Genomic DNA, 16197 nt, shown 5'->3' on the forward strand with positions numbered 1-16197 from the left:
ACAACTATAAACGATTGTGATCCGCTATTCTGAAGCTTCCCGAGGTTGCCGCCAGGCAGCCGGGTCAATCTATACCCCGATACACGGCTAGGCGGGTGACGAAAAAAGCCGGACTCATTGAAAAAAAAAATTGTATGATGAAGTAAGGCTTTTTAGAGATGAGCAGTACTTTACCCTCCCTAACTATCTGCACTTCACAAAGGTATTTTCTATCACGTCCCATTTATAGGAGTCCGGCTTTTTGGTCACCTGCTTGACGATTCAATTAACCCTAGGGATCCCCTTGTAGCTAGAGGTAGGTACTATCCTTATCTCTTAGTACAGGGAGCATTATTCGTCAAGTTTGCTAAATAAGAACATTCTATTTTCTAGGTACATTACACTAAAGCACTTATGAACCTTTAAGATCAATCTTCCCACTCGTAACGCCCTCATACATATCCTGCGACAGGCGTACGCAATAGGGATCTTTGTGAAATCTGCTGTAGTCATACAGTTCAGTTACCTTATGCCCTCCATACGCATATTGCAGTTGGAAACCGCTGTAGCATCCGGACTTGAAGGGCTCGACCTTGGGCAGGTCAGCCCACAGGCGGCCGGTCCGGAGGCAAGTCGTCATAGAGTCCGCGTGTAACAGGTGGCAGGAAACAGACGGATCAACGGCGGGCGATGCCCACTTCCACGGCGACCTGGTGCTCTTATTCAGCTCGCGTAGTACGCTGGCTTCCCCGTGGGTATTCCCAGTTTGGGCTAGGTGTACGTTCTCGTCCCGCCACCGCCTCATGTTGATGAGGACGGCGCCGAGGTCGAGCAGCTCGGCGTCAGCGGTCGCCGCCCGGCGATTCTGTGTCGTGCCGTCCTTGAAACGCTCGCAGCGCTGGTCCCAGGTGTAGTTCTCGGCGAGTGCTGCATCGGCGAAGTCCATCGACTCGCGTGACTCAAAGTTAAGGCCGATAATGTCACTTTCCGATTTCTCAGCGGCGTCGAAGGTGTCGGGCTCGTACCTGTTGGTAGCATTTGTGATGAGCATATACTTGGCCCTGCCGCACGATGGGCTAATAGTGTCGATGTTCTTGATCACCCAGTCCGTCACTTCGGCGGCGTTTGGCGCCTCCCCGGACTTCTTCAGGACATCTTCCGGGACGGCGGCGCTGACGACCCGCGCGTCTTGTGCGTCAAGGAGCGTCACGTCGACGAACCGCGTGTTGCCCGCCGGCAGCACATTCGCCACTACACCGCGCCACCGCTTGTTCTGCATGTTCCGCAGGGACTCGAGGGTCTGCGACAACGTCCATGGCTCGCCCCAGGGATAGGTCGGTTTGTAGTCGCGAATGATGACACAGACATCGACCTGGCTCACGTTGTTGGCGACCTCCTTGATGAGCCCAGTGTTCTGCTCGAGCAGGTGCGACCGCCATGGGATCTGCTTGTCAGCGTATTCCATGGCCTCGTCGAGGGCCCTCATGAAGCCGTCCCCCCACCGCACCGAGGCCTCAAGCGTGTTGCCTTCGCCCCATTCGTTAAACGCATTGATGAAGAAGAAGTTCTCCTCCCCCGGCGGGTTCGGGTCCGACTTGATCCGGCGAAACATTTCAATCATGTGGCCTGAATGTAGTTGCGTTAGGACCTTGTGACTCAAAAGACTAGAAGTCCTCTCCCTCTCACTCTCTGAGGAGAAAGGGGCGGGGGTGCAGGGGTCATCTTGCCTTTCCAAAGCCGGGGATGCGCAAACACCACCACATCGCCTCCGCCGTCTGTCGCGTGGCGGGGCGTGTTGTCCCACGACACCATGGCACCACGATAATAGATTCTATGGGAGCGGCCGATACTGGGCCACAGAGAGTAATCCTTACCGCCGCCGCTCCGGAACCCGAACTCGTTCATCGCGTCGGTCGGCCCGCGACTGTCCGGGTTGTCGCTGTCGATCTTGGTCTCGATCACGTCCATGCCGCCGATGGCGGGATCCTCCGATGCCCAGATGCGCCAGGCCTCGAACATTCGCTTTCCCGTGTCTCCCATGTGTGAAGGGTTGTAGATCATCATCTGTACCTTGCCGTTTACCCTGATGTAGTTGGGGTGTTTGAAAAATGGCACCATCCAGTCATAGTGTTTCCTCCAGTCTTCGGGACCGCCGTAGTTTTGTGCCAGGATGACACCGTCGCCGCTCGGTATGTCCATGCCGTCCCAGCGGACGGTCCAGGGTTCGTTGGCCCAGTTCAGCATGAACGGTATATCGGGGTGGCCATCCTTGAGCATAGCCTTTAGAACTCCATCCATTACGGGATACCCGAACCAGTAGTGATGATAGACTATCCCATGGATACTGGGCACAAAAGTCAGCCAATGGCACAGTTAATGCAGTAGCGCGAGGGGGTCAGCGGTTCCGCACCGGCTCTTCTTCATCGTCTCCGTCCATCGTTTCCGAGTGGAAAGGTCCAAAAGATTATAGAACCCGACTTCTTTCGCTGGGCGTTGGGTTTCGGTGCCCTCTTTGGAGACAGTGAGTTTCTTGACATTAGTCCATTCTGTGAAGTTGACTCCCCAGAATTTGTCGTTCTCTGGAATTGGATGGAACTGTGGGAAGACGTAGACAATCGGCTTGATGGAGTAGTCTGCTCGTTTTGCTGACAAGATTTCGTGATGATTTGTCTGCGACTTTCCAGGCATGTAATATCCCAGTAGGTCCTTGACGGATGCGCTGGAACCATACAGTCCCTTATTTTTCTTGCCACTGCTCTGAGGGGACTTTTGCGAGGCGTCCGGTTGCGAATAGTATGGATCTTGCGGTGGTCTGAGGCCAAATGTGTCGAACGTATCATCGTCACTGTAGCTGTTGTTGAAAATCAAGGAAAAGGGCCCGAACCAGCAGAATAGAAACAACAGGATTATGAAAAGATGCAGCCGGCGCATCCTGGCGAGACTCCGGAAGACGATAGACGTCATTGTATGGCCTTTAGTTGTCTTCATGGTCCAATAGTAGGCATGACATGCAGAAGATCGAAGTGAGCGTGGAAAGCGAAGCAGAAACCTTGGGGAGTCCTAAATACCCTCGTTCGCATTTTCGTTGCAAGGGAAGCTAGTAGGAATGTAGATCAAGATGGGTTAGCCCCTTTGGGGAACGAAGGGGTGGAAACTCCACGCGTGTCTCTTCCGTCTTGGAATCTAGGGCATCGTGGTGGCGTTTGGAGGCAAGACTCGGAGTATATTGCCATTGATTCTTGGCCTTCCCCTCTCCTTGTTGATGCTCTCGCCCGTCGTGAAATGCAGCGTCGACAGCCATCAACCACGCCATCCACTTCTAACCCTTGGTGTAGCTGAAAGCAGTAAGTGGCGTGGTCACCTTGGCTGGAGGCCGCATTCGTCAACACTGATAGCGTTCGTCCCTCGAACAGCTACTAGGTATCAAGAGGATCATTACTTCACTAGCAGACAACCAACAAGACTGCTTAAGTAGCATTGTCACTCTCCAAAAAGTTTATTTGGGGACTTTCCTCCAACGCTCCAGTCTAATCCCTAGCTTCCTAGGGATTAGCAAGCTAGGGTTGCTACCAATCGCACCAGCTGCAGTATGTCTTGGAAAAGTAGCTTCACATGCATTGTGGCGTTAAGCTGTTCCAGATTCAGAAAAAAAAATCCAACATAAAAAGCAGAAGTTTTTGAAAAGTGAGTTTTCTTAGCCCCCCCAGTGTCTATCGCAGAGAGGGTGATGAATCTACTAGTGCTTTAGGGGATTTGTAAGATGAACGTCAGTCCCACGTCTCCTTGGTAAAAGTAGGAGAGTGAAAATTCAGGTAGTTAGTATAAGTAGACTGTCTAAATACTTTTTGGTACCCTACTATAAATGCAATAGGAGGCATTGCAATCGTTTGGAAGCGAGTCTGTAGCATTAAGGCAGGGGGCAAAAAGCAGTCAGGCGAAAGCTCAAGTAGGCGACGCGCTAGAACTGACACAGGAGTATCTTAGAGGGAGCAATATAAGGGAGGGAACTCCAAGACACCAGCTATGCATTCTTGCGGGCCTAAAATATCTTTGTTCTTTTAATTGCCTTCTCCAACTAATAACGTGCAACGACATTTCTCCTAATCGCAGAAAGCACGCAAGGGGTCACTAGCTGCAGCAAAATCGCAACATTTGTGTGGCTGGACCGGTGATATCGGTTAGCTGAGTCAAACGCCATGAATGCCATTCTCTTGCGCCTCTTGACCTTTTTGCCAGCAGGATAGCTGGCTTAGGAAAACCCTGTGAAGATCGTATAAGGTATTAAAGTACTGAAAACCTCGTCGGTCCAGCAGCCCGTCTTTCTTTATTCATACCGACTGTTTGATTTTCCTCTCTCTAAGAATTCCCCCACTGGCAACATCTCAGTTAACATTAGACGGTGAAAATGATTTATCAAACTCCGCGGTATCTTTTGGCCCTGCTCGTCGTAGCAACCGCCCTTATCCTTCTCAGCGCATTGCACTCGTCTGGCGCGGCTAGCACAGCAATCAGCTGGAACTCGTACGTTATCAAGTTCCACGCATGCCCTTGCGCAGTGTTCTTGGTGTATTTCGACCCTCGCGGCTAACATTGATGTATAGGCACTCATACGACCAAGAGACTACACAGCCTATAGCTGCTCCAGCTGTCAAGAAGCCGTTCTTTGGTAGCAAGAACGACGACGACCGGCCCACGTTCACAGACTTGGCTTTGATTTCCGGCACAGACAAGGTGACGGACAACAACTACGGCATTCTATATGACAAGTATCTTCCCGCATTTCGCGACAAGCCTGTCAGGATGATCGAGATTGGTCTGGGTTGTGGCATGGTAAGCAAGCCCTGTGCAGGAGTATCCTTGCGAAATGTGATGTGTGCTTACAAACGTTTCTATACAGTCCTATGGACCTGGCGCCTCCTACAACACGTGGATGAAATACTTCCCACACGTCGACCTTAACATTGTCGAGTACGACGAGACCTGTGGCAAAGCCTGGGCCGCTAAAAACCCTGAAGCCTCAGTCTTCTATGGCGACCAGGCATCGGCGCCGTTCATCAAGAAAGTAGGCGCGGACGTCACGGCTGCTGGGCCTGTGGATATCATCGTCGACGACGGCGGTCACACGATGACCCAGCAGGAGAACTCCTTGCGCGAGCTGTGGCCGTTCCTCCGGCCCGGTGGCATCTACTTTGCTGAGGATCTGCACACGAGCTTCATGGACTCCTACGGCGGCGATGCGTCCCGGGCTGACCCTACCAAGCGCACTTTTATGACCTTCATACACGAGCTTGTTGATGACTTCATGGCTGCCAAGGTCGGCGTCCCATCAAAGAATGCTTGGTATAAGGAGATTGCAAGCATTGACTGTATGGAGGCGTTGTGCGTGCTGACAAAGAAGGAGAAGGGTGCGCGGTGAGTCCCTAAGGGGGTGCAGTTTCCTAAGAGGTGGTTTAGATTGCAGCCAGAAACCAGTACTTGCAGGAATAGTGCATGCAACTTTGGTGGAGGAGCCAATTACAAATAACATACCTGCTTTAATGAACACCATACGTCTAGAGAATAGAGAATCAACAGTGTTTGGTCTTTTCAAGGTCTATCCTACACAAAGGTCCAGGTTGAGATACACATGAGGATGGTCACATAATAGCAACATGTAGCTTATGCAATTCACAATGGCTGACGCAGCAGTTCTGCTTCACTGCACCTGCTGATGGCAACTAAGGTGACTAGTGCAGATAGGGAAACATAGTACGCAAAAGCTTACAGTTAATGATGGGTGAAGTCAACATCTGAAAGCTTCTGTGTCTTTATTGCAGTAGTCCTACACAACTAGTACAGTTCCGACGCAACTGAGCTTGAACTCAAGTTTAACTCTAGTTCAGCCAGCCGTTCGGGCCGCCCCAAGTGCCCTTCACCATGGAGTTGTAGTATACCCAGGGGAAGAATTCCTTCTTAAGGTGGTAGAACGCACGGCGGGGGACTGCTTGGTCGAAACCGATGAGGTCTCCAAAGGTCTCCTTAGGAACGCCACCGTACTTGAACTCGGCCAGCAATACCTTGCCGTATTCGGTCGTGAGAGGGCAGGAGGTGTAGCCGTCGTACTTTGGTTCGGGCTCTTTCCCGTCCAGCGACCGCAATAAGTTGCTGACCAAGATGGGGGCCTGCGACGTGATCGCTGCAGCCGTCTTGGATGTGGGCAGGCTGGAAGCATCACCGCTGGACCAAACATTGGCATACTTGGTGTGACGAGTTGTGGCTTGGTCGACATCAACGAAACCAGCAGCGTCAGCGAGTGGGCTGTCCTTCACGAATGCATGAGGCCCCATCTTGGGAACAACGTGCAAGAGATCAAACTGCTTGGTAACCCTCTCTTTTCCGTCAGGCCGAGCGAAGGTGGCGGTGTTGCCCTCGACGGCAGTGAGATCGTGTTGGAAGAGTCCCTCGACACCCCGTTCCTTCCTTAACTCCTCGAGCTTGGCGCTGTATTTGGGCACGCCAAACATGGCCGGGATTCCAGTGGCGAAGCTGATCTTGATCGGCGAAGAAACATTGTTGCTGGCGTTGTACAGTCCCACACGCTTCCAGTAGTCCAGTGCCAGCCACATGACCTTTTGGGGCGCCCCGGCACACTTGATTGCGCCGGCTGGCTGGGTGAAGATGGCGTTTCCCTTTTGGAGCTTCTCAAAAGTACCAAAGACTTTGTCGCAGGTGTCATAACCATAGATGGAAGAGACAAGCGAGTTCGGGTCCGCCAATGCCTCAGGCAATCCTTTGATGCTACCATAGTCGATTTTGATGCCTGGGGCGACGACGAGGTGTTCATATACGAGGTTGTCGCCACTTCCCAATTTGATGCTGTTCTCTCCGGGAGAAAAGGTGCTGACGGCTTGTTGGTAGAACTTGAGCTTGGGGTCGATCAAGCTATTCAACGGTCTTCGCAGCTCTTGCTTGGACTTGAGCCCGCCACCAACGAGGGTCCATCCGGGCTGATAGTGGTGCCATTCCGCGGGGTCGACGATGGCGATGTCGTCCTGGGAAAATCGGCCGGTTCGAAGGAGCTGGTGGCTGATAGTCAGACCGGCGCTGCCGCCACCAACGACGACGACCTTGTGGTTCCGGGAAGCGGAGGTCACGGGGGCTACTGTCGCAAGACCTCGGAGTTTGGAGGAGTTGTGCGCAAAGACGCCGGCGCGCTTCACGTGGCGAGATGCCACTTTGATACGATTCGAAATCATCTTAGCGCTAAGAAAAAACGCCGAGTGGCGACAAATGCAATGTGAGAGGAGTGATTGGCGGCGACTTGGACGTTCGTCAGTCAAGGCGGCTGAAAAGAAACTGGAAGCTCGAGCTGGAGAAATTAAGATGCCGAAGTCTGGCGAATGATGTGGGTACCCGGGACCCGCTGCCGGCACAAGTGACGAGTAGAAATTTGAGACTGTGCCAGCCGCCCCGACCCCGCCGACAGCCGTCATTGTTCCAGGGGAAATCTTACTCGTCCCTCAGCGACATAACGTCGTGTTGGTACTGTGGGGCCAACGGCGGGCCTGTTTGGCTTTGGTCGGCGAGAATGGTCGCCGAACCTAAACCACGCGCGGATGGGGAGCGCCGGCATCCTGTGGGGGGGAGGGCGGGGGGTAATTCTATCTCATGTTAAATTCTATTCCGACTCTGGGCTTTCTTCCTCAAAAGGCCTGCTGTGTCAGTCTTGTCGATCCTGAAACCGGGTTCTCACACCGTCTAACACGGGCTGTTCTGTGTTTTTCCACTTGTTCCCAGGTTCTTGTTTACCTAGTCATATTCTTACCTATACCGCCCATAAGCAACGCGATGCTACGCATTTCCAGCTCATGCCAAAAGACCAATCGACATTTCCGACTTGTCCCTTCGCTGTTATCAGCACCGTCGGTGCGCTCCGGCGACCATGCGTTGAGGACCAACTCAGCATTTTTTCACGCGACAGGGCGTGCTGGTGTTTCATTAACAGAGAAGCAACCGCTCGCTCGTCAAAGGGGCCGCTCGACCAAGATTGCCCAACCTTGTTCCAGGAGTAAAACAAAGCACGCCTGTTGTTATACGACAGTCTCCATGGCTCCCCAGCCTATCATTCATGATATCTTCGAATCCAAAACAGGAACATGGCAATATGTCGTGGCTGACCCAGTGACGAAAGTCGCAGTCATCATTGATCCAGTTCTAGACTACGACCGAACTACTCAAGTTATCAACACGTCATCTGCTGACGGGTTGCTCTCACTGATCAAAACGAACGGCTACACGATTTCTCGGGTACTGGAAACTCATGCCCATGCCGACCATCTGACAGCTGCGTCGTACTTGCAAAATCGTCTTACCCTTGCGCATGAGCCAGTGCAAGGCTACATGCCATCGATTGGCATTGGAAAGCGCATCAGCCAGGTGCAAGATCTTTTTAGTCAAAGATACGGTGTCCCGAGTGAGGAAATCCAGGGCGTCTTTGATAAGCTTTTCAACGACGATGAAGAGTTTGCCATTGGTGACTTACGCGCCACTGCGCTGCACCTTCCTGGCCATACTCCCGATCACTTAGGCTACAAGATTGGAGGTGAATCTTGAATGACAACACACCATTGCGGTTGGCTTCTGCTGACATCGTCGCCAGACAATGTCTTCTGCGGCGACTCTCTCTTCCACGTCGACATCGGCACCGCGCGATGTGACTTTCCTGGGGGAAGCGCCAACAACCTTTTTCACTCGGGCCGCAGACTCCTAAGCCTCCCGGATCACGTCAAACTATGGACAGGCCATGACTATCCCCCGAAGGACCGGGCTCAACCTGTGGCTTGGATGACCGTAAGGGATCACAAAAAGCACAACATTCATCTGAGGGATAGCATCACGGAGGCAGAGTTTGTGGCGCGACGAAAGCGACGCGATGCAAGCCTAGGAGAGCCTAAGTTACTCCATCAGTCTTTGCAGACAAACATCCGAGCTGGGAGACTTCCCCAACCAACAGCTTCAGGGCATCGCATGTTCCGTCTGCCGGTGAAGCTAGGTGGCTTGCAGTGGTAATAATCCCAGACTATATCATCCAACTAGGCGCTTAGTGAGGGCAATCATTATGGGATTCTTTGACTTGGTGTTAGTCACGGGTCGCCCTTAACTCGTGAGGCAACTTAATTGACGCCGTCGTCGGGAATGTTTAGCAATGAGGCAGAAGAGAAACCGCGACGTTTGATGATCCCCAAACTAATGTGATTGAACAACTCCTCGTTTGTGGCTGCAAAGCTTGACTGGGCAGCTCTAAGCAGTCACATAGACATTGATGATTGCACTTGCAACAACTCACTCTTGCCAGACAGATTTTTTGGACTGACAAAAGTTTGTAGGGGCGGTTTAAAACCCTAAACTAGGCCTTTTGCCAAACCCCCAAAAGAAGCCCAAGACGTGATCATGACACACGAGCTGTGTAGCACACGTGGATCACTACTGAAACAGATACCATGGCGAGCGGAGAAGTATGGTAGCTCGGCTATCAGAGTTGGGGCCAAATCCGTAGATCAAGGAAGAAGAGAGAAACACAATGAGAATTCTGGGCACAGCGGTTGCTTGGCAGTCTTTTTCTACTTAGCCGAGGAACTCACTTGATTTTCTTATCGACTGTGCGGTCTAGCAAGCGACGAGGCTTGGGCCACCATGGACTGACCTCTATGAATTGACCTCTGTCAAGGCGATTGAGTAAAACTTTCAGAGGTGAAGGACGAGAATGAGGTCAAAGAATGACCGGTGTAAGAAAACGCCAGGTTCGTCTAACGTTAACAGCTCATTCTTGTATGGCGATTTTGGCCGCCAAGATGAGAAGAAGCAGGAATTCGAAATCAAATCATTCGTTGCAGCGTTCGATCCAAGAACCTAAAACTACCTTAGCCCATGGGTTTGGACCGCTTCGGCCACTGCACCTGTTTCAAAAACTAGCCCAGACATCAGATGGACACTGATCAGACACTGTAAGACTCAGTCAAGATCCATGCGCCAGCCGGATTGCCGTAGGATGTAACTTCAGCAACTTCGGACTGTGACAAAGATTCTAGAGTTTGAATGAAACGACACGTCATTCGGTCCCTCTAGACAGAGACCAATTTTCCAAGCATTCGATGTAACACGTGCAAACAAAACCCCTCCCTTCTGCTCGCTGTTACACCTTCAAACAGCTCTGCTCCGCACCCCAACCTACACGAGTTTCGATGCCATTGACGTGGACTGGGCGACTTTGCCTCGACTTGCGGTGACTGACGCCGACTAATTTACCATGGTTGCCAGTGGCTACTCTTAACTTCACATCTGCCTTGAATCGCCTTCTCGACGAGCCATCAATCCCAACGCGTTCTAAGCGTCTATGATACGAAATACTCATGAGTCGGAACCATGAAGACGCGACGACTGCAGTGCCGCCGCTCAAATCCCCGCTGCAGCCTGCTCCGCCAAAGGCCGCTCGAATCTATCCCGCCTTGTCGCTTCTCTCGGTCATTCTTCTCTTCCTCTCGGCTGGAGCCGGTATTGCCTTGTCAGCCATTGTTCTCTTCCGCAACCTCGAGTCGACTGAGGTTCTAGACCCTCTCAGCCGTGCCGTCTTCTTCGTAGCTTCCTGTACGAGTCTTGTTTACGTGGTCACCCACATTGTCGCTGCTAGGACCGCATACATCAAAAATTATGGATCGCCAACTGTCTACGGGAAGTATCTTGCTGGATTTGCATTTCTGCTGGCGCGATTGGGCCTTCCCGTGTGGGTTGCGGCAATCACCCTTGCAATATTTGTTGCGGTAAATGTAGGACTGGACCTGTCGAAAGGTGTGCAGCAGAACATTCCTTGGTTCAATGTCATCATAAGCATCGCTTCTCTGTAAGTTGTCGATGTGATCCTTAACAAAAACCCCTCGGTCATGGCTAAAACCCTCTACAGATTCTCCTTGGGTGCTGTACTAGCCATTATTGAAATGGCGGACCGTCCTTTTGCGACATTGGGATTCTCACAAACCTGGTTCATTCTGGGAGAAGATACTCTGGTATCTCCCGACGAGGACGATTTGGAGTCAGCCAGTGCTGAAACGGCGATGTCATTCCATGAGAAACGGGAAGACCAGTACCAGTATGAGGTTATGGGAAGCCAGGAGAAGAGGAAGCGCAGAACATTGATCAAGAAGAATCCTCAGGAATCTCAGCAAAGAGTCTTGTGAGTTATCCCTTCTCGACCTCTTAGGGTCTGGATGAACTAATATATTCTACAAGACGTCATGCGAGAAGTATGTCAATGCCAACCCCGTTGAACAACGTTTTCAGCGACCAAGCTGGATTCTTTCCGCCGGACTCTCTTCAGGCCTTTCACACTTCTTTCGCATGGAAACCACCATCGAAGAATGACACAAATCCGAAGACAGCTAAAGGTGAAACAGTCAATGGCTGGGTCACTTGGCAGGAGCATGCTCGTATGCAACATGCAGCGTCTGACATATCAACAAACGCATCAGCACGCCCGGATGAGGTGGTACTTCCATCCGTGTTTCAATCCGTTAAGTACTCACCACGGAATCAATCATTGCTCGAGCATCAAAGACGATACGATTGGAAAAGATGGACAGTCGCCGACAAGCAATCGCCCTCGGTCGACGGCGAGTTTCTACCTCTCCCATTCCCAAGACCGCTTACACCCTTGATGACTATGGAGGAGGAGCGCATAATCATGAGTCGTGGACCCTCAATCATAGAGGACGATTGGGAGGCAGCAGGTTACCCCAGGAAGATTCGGTCTAGTCGGCCAGCAAGCACTCATACGGCAGCAACATCGACATCAACAAGGTCTGGTATTGCAGCCAAGAGAGAGACGCGTCCTTCACTCCCTCATATAGCAACCTTGGCAACTCGAGTCGTGACGCCCACGAACAGCATACGCCCGGACAGTAGTGTGTTGCCGAATGAGGGACGCCGACGGCGGAGAATCTCAAGTGTTGGGCTGAGTGAAGGTCGGCGTCTCACGTCTGAACCAAACAGCTGGACAGCTTCGCATCATGCCTCACGTCACAACACAAGACCTCTTAACCAGCGGGGCTCTTCAGTTGTTGCAAGTGCACCTGCACAGCAAGTCACTAGTCCAACATCGACTGCAAAGTCTGTCGGATCTGAAGTACACAACTTCTCGAGGCCTCGAACTTCGGCAGCTGCAAGAATGCAGTCCAAGGTTGCAAAACGTTTGCGTGCTACAAAGCCACAAGATAACGACTTCTCTGGTCCGACACAAACGGGTGAACAGATTCTCGCGTCTCCTAGCACACCCGGTAGTCCAGGCACTCCAAGGACGATTAGAAAAACTGCTTTGAGAACGCTTCAGGGTAGATTGGGTCGAAGAAGCCAGACAGACAGACTGGAGGAGTGCCAGCGAGTCCCTTCACCTGCGACTCCCAGGACTGCAAGGGCAATGGCTGTGAAGAATCTTCAAGAAAGATTGGGTAAAAGAATGATGCACCATAATGAGGTTGAAGCAGGCAAGGTTTTATCTTAAGAAAAAGTCAGTATCAAAACACGTTTCCCAATCTATGATAAATTTCTTCATGTCTACCTACATTTGCCCTTGCAAATTTGACCATGATAGGATTATATGGCAATAGGACTTTAGCTCAAGACATTATAATCGCTAAAAAAAGACTGTGATTTATTTGGTCTTCGTCTCTGGAGTCTTCAAAAGCTGTTTTGTCTCCTTGCTTTAGGGGACAGCCAACAGGGCTTCCCTCTGAGTTTACAATCCTTTTTGTCTTACATGGTGTAATGTAACCCAGGACTTACTGTGCAGAACGAAACAAAAAGGCAGACTAAAAAATTACAATAACGGCGATGTTTACTAATTGAAAACAATCGCTCCTGGTCGTGTCGACTCCACCATCTCGCCGTAATCATCAGAGGCGCGAGGGATGGCCCTTACCCCCGAGTTGCTGTAATAAGGCTTTTCCTGAGAAGCAGTCTTCTATCGCTCAACGGCGTCGTCTCTATCCCAGAGGGCTGTCTCGAGTCTCTCATATAAAACATCGACATCTCCAATTGTTTCGTCGTTGACCTCACGGTCCTCGACAATCGTCCATCCAGCGCGAGAGAATCTGTATCGAGTTTTGTTGTTCATTCCTACAAGTCGTAGAGACATCTGTTTTCCTACGTGTCGTTTCACCTCCTCCTTAAGCTCACATAGCGTTAGGACTCCGGTTACGTCGATAAAGGGCACTTGGGTCAGATCCCAGACCATGACAGTCATCGACGTATTCGAGGGCACAACGCTGTCGCGCTTTCGCAGCATTTCAATACGCTTCATCGATGCCACGCTCCAGGAACGTTCAGCTGATATACCGTCTTCTTCGTCAACAGCCGGTTGTTTCTCGAAATGGACTTTGACAGAGTCAAGGACTAACTTCTTGATGCGGCCAGCGTTGGGGAAAAAGATGGAGTCGGTGAAGCTGATCAACATGGTGTCTTTGGGAACGGGAATGTCCTCAGCCGTCGGAGGGTTAGTAGCCTGCCCTGGTGGGATCTTTCGATTCTTCACACCAGTAGCAGAAAATGTCTTGACTTTCGGAAACGCCGACCGGATTAGGGTGTACCCGACGCTGAATATGACCGCCGAAGCGATTCCCATCTCGGTTGATACGAAAAGAGTGACCCAAAAGGACAGCATCGAAGCCACAAAGTCCACGAATGAGATTCGCCAGTAGCGGTAAAACAGAGAAACAGGCCCCACGATGTGGATGACTGCCATGATCTGTAAGACAATTGTTAGCGACAAGACTGGAAATGGGCAGAACTAACATACAATGATTGCAGAGAGCGTCGCTTTAGGGATCCAGAATAGAGCATCTGACAGTTTATACAAAGTCAGAAGGATAAAACCGCTAGTGAAAATGCCACTCAAAGGGCTCTTGACGCCACATTCTGAGTTCACGGCTGTTCTTGACATTGCGCCTCCGACGCTCATCGCTCCGAAAACGCTGTTGACGGCATTGGTGATTCCGAGATAGCAAAGCTCCTGGCTTTCGTCTATGGCGTATTTGTTCTTGAGACCGAACGATTTCCCAATGGCCAAATGCTCGAGAGCCGATGCTACCAAAGGAGCGATCGCTCTGATGGCCACTTTGGAAATCAAGTCAGAGGTCGGGACCTTGGGGACTCGGAGACCATTGGCGTTGACTTTGCTGATAGTCCATAAGGGTTCTCCTCTGTCCTTGTTGACTAAGAAGCTGATCGTAGTGTAGACGAGCAAGAGAACTACAGCCCGACTGCTGCAAATGAGCGCTATGGAGGCACTACTCTTCCCCCATTTTTTGCCGATGAATTCCAGGATATAAAGCAGCAAAAGACTACTGATTCCAATAACGATGGTCAGTGGTTTCATCTCGGGAATACGTCTGATAATGTTTTCGATGCTCTTGGATGCACCAGATGGGACATCGCTGAGGCCTACGATTGACCCAACTTGACCAAGAAGAATGGTGAAGGCGGCGGCAGAAAGAAACCCCGACAGCACCGGAACGGAAATGTATTCCAGCAGGAACCCCATCTTCAACAAGCCGACGATAAGTGAGTAGATTCCAACAACCAAAGCGATAGCCGATGAGACGTCTTGTGCGGCATACCCCTCGGTCTTGAGGTCACTGATGATCTCTGCCGTCAACAGACCCATGATGGAGGTCGGGCCGGTGGACAAATCTAGCGAGCTTTTAGCATTGTTCTGCTTCATCTCTTCTCGGCACTTACCCTTGGACGTCCCCATGAACACGTAGATGGCCGCCGGCAACCAACTTGAGTACAAACCAAACTCTCCGGGGATTTTCGCAATTTTGGCGTAAGCGAGTGCTTGTGGAATCATCATGACACCGATAGTCATTCCCGCTGTGAAGTCGGAAATTATCCATTTGGGGTTATAATGGGGAAGCCATTGGACGATGGGAACTTTCTGGATGAGGTACTGACCGATTGCCAAAGGTAGCCTTGGCAATCCAGAGATGACCTTTCTTCGTACCGTGTTGATAGTGCTGTCTGTCCTGAAATCGGACTTGGCCTTATCTAAGAACTTCATAGCGTCTGAAAGGTCCTCTGTAAAGTGGTATGCGCAAAACTCGTGGAAAGTGAACGAAAGGTCCGACAATGGGTCGGGAGAGCCCAACACATTTTTTTAACGATGATGGATAGCTTTATTAGATACTCTGGTCCCCAAAACGGTCTTCACGACGCTCGATTAGACCTTGGTGACCAAGACTACCTAAGACGTGCCAAGAAGAATATCATCTGTAAGCCGTGAAGAGGCAGTGCAGACCTTGTGATGATCGGTTTCATGCGTTTGCCGTCTAGATGCCTTACGAACGTCAGCTGCTGTGATGCGGTCAGCGGGGACATCCTGACTTTGCGTTAGGATGGTAACATTTTGCGCTTCTAAAACATAGAAATCCTACTCGCTGGATCGCACGACTAGTCTCTGATTGGCTTCATATCTGTTGTAAGCCTCACTACGGCTTGTTTATGAGACATCAGAGTATCAGTTGCGGCTATGGAAACAGTCCTTCTCTTTTGAAGTGGAAGAACCCTGAACCCTATGTTGCAGGTTTGGACACTTGGAACGATTCTAAATAAGAATGTCGAGGCGACACACTCTACGACGGTCTCTGTGCCGTCGATGCTTCGTGCCTAGAGAAGGGGATTCAACGCAATACATCGGCAGTTCGCATTACTGCAACAAACTGCACATAAAACGTAAACTGGACCCAGGCGGTCCCGGCTTGGAGGCATCCGACTAATCTACGCTGCACTGAGTGCTGCACATAAGGCTCGGACTTCAGATGAAACAAGTAGCCTTGGCAGCGCGACCTTGGGGAGGAAATTCAGGGCCAGTTTCTCAATTAACTTCCGCCCAGGAAACATGAGTATGAAGGCCCTGTTCAGCTACTTTGGTCGTCTGATGTGTCGCGAGAAACACCAAGTGTTCGTTCTTGTCACTCACCTCAGAGTCAAATTACCTTAACGTCCAATGACTTCTTGCCTCACTGCTTGAGACACACAAGATAATCGCCAAGTGTTCGTTATCGTCATTTGAATCGGAACTTCTAAGCTTCAATATCCAACGGCTGACTTCCTTGCTGCTTGAAACAGATAGGAGAAACACCGAGTGCTCGTTCTCGTCATTCGCATCAGAGCCCTGAGCTTTAACATCTGACC

The 16197-nt window shown here is 51.0% G+C and overlaps 6 protein-coding genes across 6 annotated transcripts; 3 read left to right on the forward strand and 3 right to left on the reverse strand.

Moving 5' to 3' along the window:
- Window positions 1–391: 391 nt before the first annotated feature.
- On the reverse strand, window positions 392–2943 carry CDEST_07615 (Putative glycosyltransferase WbsX; the record flags this gene model as incomplete). Its single annotated transcript, XM_062923774.1, has 3 exons — window positions 392–1573; window positions 1666–2323; window positions 2390–2943. The coding sequence occupies 3 exons, from the start codon at window positions 2941–2943 to the stop codon at window positions 392–394; spliced, it is 2394 nt and encodes a 797-aa protein (XP_062779825.1).
- A 1381-nt stretch (window positions 2944–4324) lies between these two features.
- Window positions 4325–5532, forward strand: CDEST_07616 (Putative S-adenosyl-L-methionine-dependent methyltransferase superfamily). The gene is made up of 3 exons (XM_062923775.1): window positions 4325–4500; window positions 4581–4809; window positions 4877–5532. Exons 1-3 carry the CDS (start codon window positions 4385–4387, stop codon window positions 5393–5395), a joined length of 864 nt encoding a protein of 287 aa, XP_062779826.1. The 5' UTR covers window positions 4325–4384; the 3' UTR covers window positions 5396–5532.
- Window positions 5533–5852: 320 nt separating this feature from the next.
- CDEST_07617 (Putative sulfide quinone-reductase, FAD/NAD(P)-binding domain-containing protein) lies at window positions 5853–7214 on the reverse strand (the record flags this gene model as incomplete). Its single annotated transcript, XM_062923776.1, has 1 exon — window positions 5853–7214. One exon carries the CDS (start codon window positions 7212–7214, stop codon window positions 5853–5855), a length of 1362 nt encoding a protein of 453 aa, XP_062779827.1.
- Window positions 7215–7676: 462 nt separating this feature from the next.
- On the forward strand, window positions 7677–9177 carry CDEST_07618 (Putative metallo-beta-lactamase, ribonuclease Z/Hydroxyacylglutathione hydrolase). The gene is made up of 2 exons (XM_062923777.1): window positions 7677–8560; window positions 8618–9177. The coding sequence occupies exons 1-2, from the start codon at window positions 7807–7809 to the stop codon at window positions 9025–9027; spliced, it is 1164 nt and encodes a 387-aa protein (XP_062779828.1). The 5' UTR covers window positions 7677–7806; the 3' UTR covers window positions 9028–9177.
- Window positions 9178–10367: 1190 nt separating this feature from the next.
- On the forward strand, window positions 10368–12625 carry CDEST_07619 (uncharacterized protein; the record flags this gene model as incomplete). Its single annotated transcript, XM_062923778.1, has 3 exons — window positions 10368–10855; window positions 10916–11185; window positions 11242–12625. The coding sequence occupies 3 exons, from the start codon at window positions 10368–10370 to the stop codon at window positions 12506–12508; spliced, it is 2025 nt and encodes a 674-aa protein (XP_062779829.1). The 3' UTR covers window positions 12509–12625.
- Window positions 12626–12967: 342 nt separating this feature from the next.
- Window positions 12968–15064, reverse strand: CDEST_07620 (Putative SLC26A/SulP transporter, STAS domain, STAS domain superfamily; the record flags this gene model as incomplete). The annotated part of the gene is made up of 2 exons (XM_062923779.1): window positions 12968–13750; window positions 13802–15064. 2 exons carry the CDS (start codon window positions 15062–15064, stop codon window positions 12968–12970), a joined length of 2046 nt encoding a protein of 681 aa, XP_062779830.1.
- Window positions 15065–16197: the final 1133 nt, after the last annotated feature.

The sequence above is a fragment of the Colletotrichum destructivum genome, chromosome 5 (genome assembly GCF_034447905.1).
Source record: "Colletotrichum destructivum chromosome 5, complete sequence".
Lineage (NCBI taxonomy): Eukaryota > Fungi > Ascomycota > Sordariomycetes > Glomerellales > Glomerellaceae > Colletotrichum > Colletotrichum destructivum.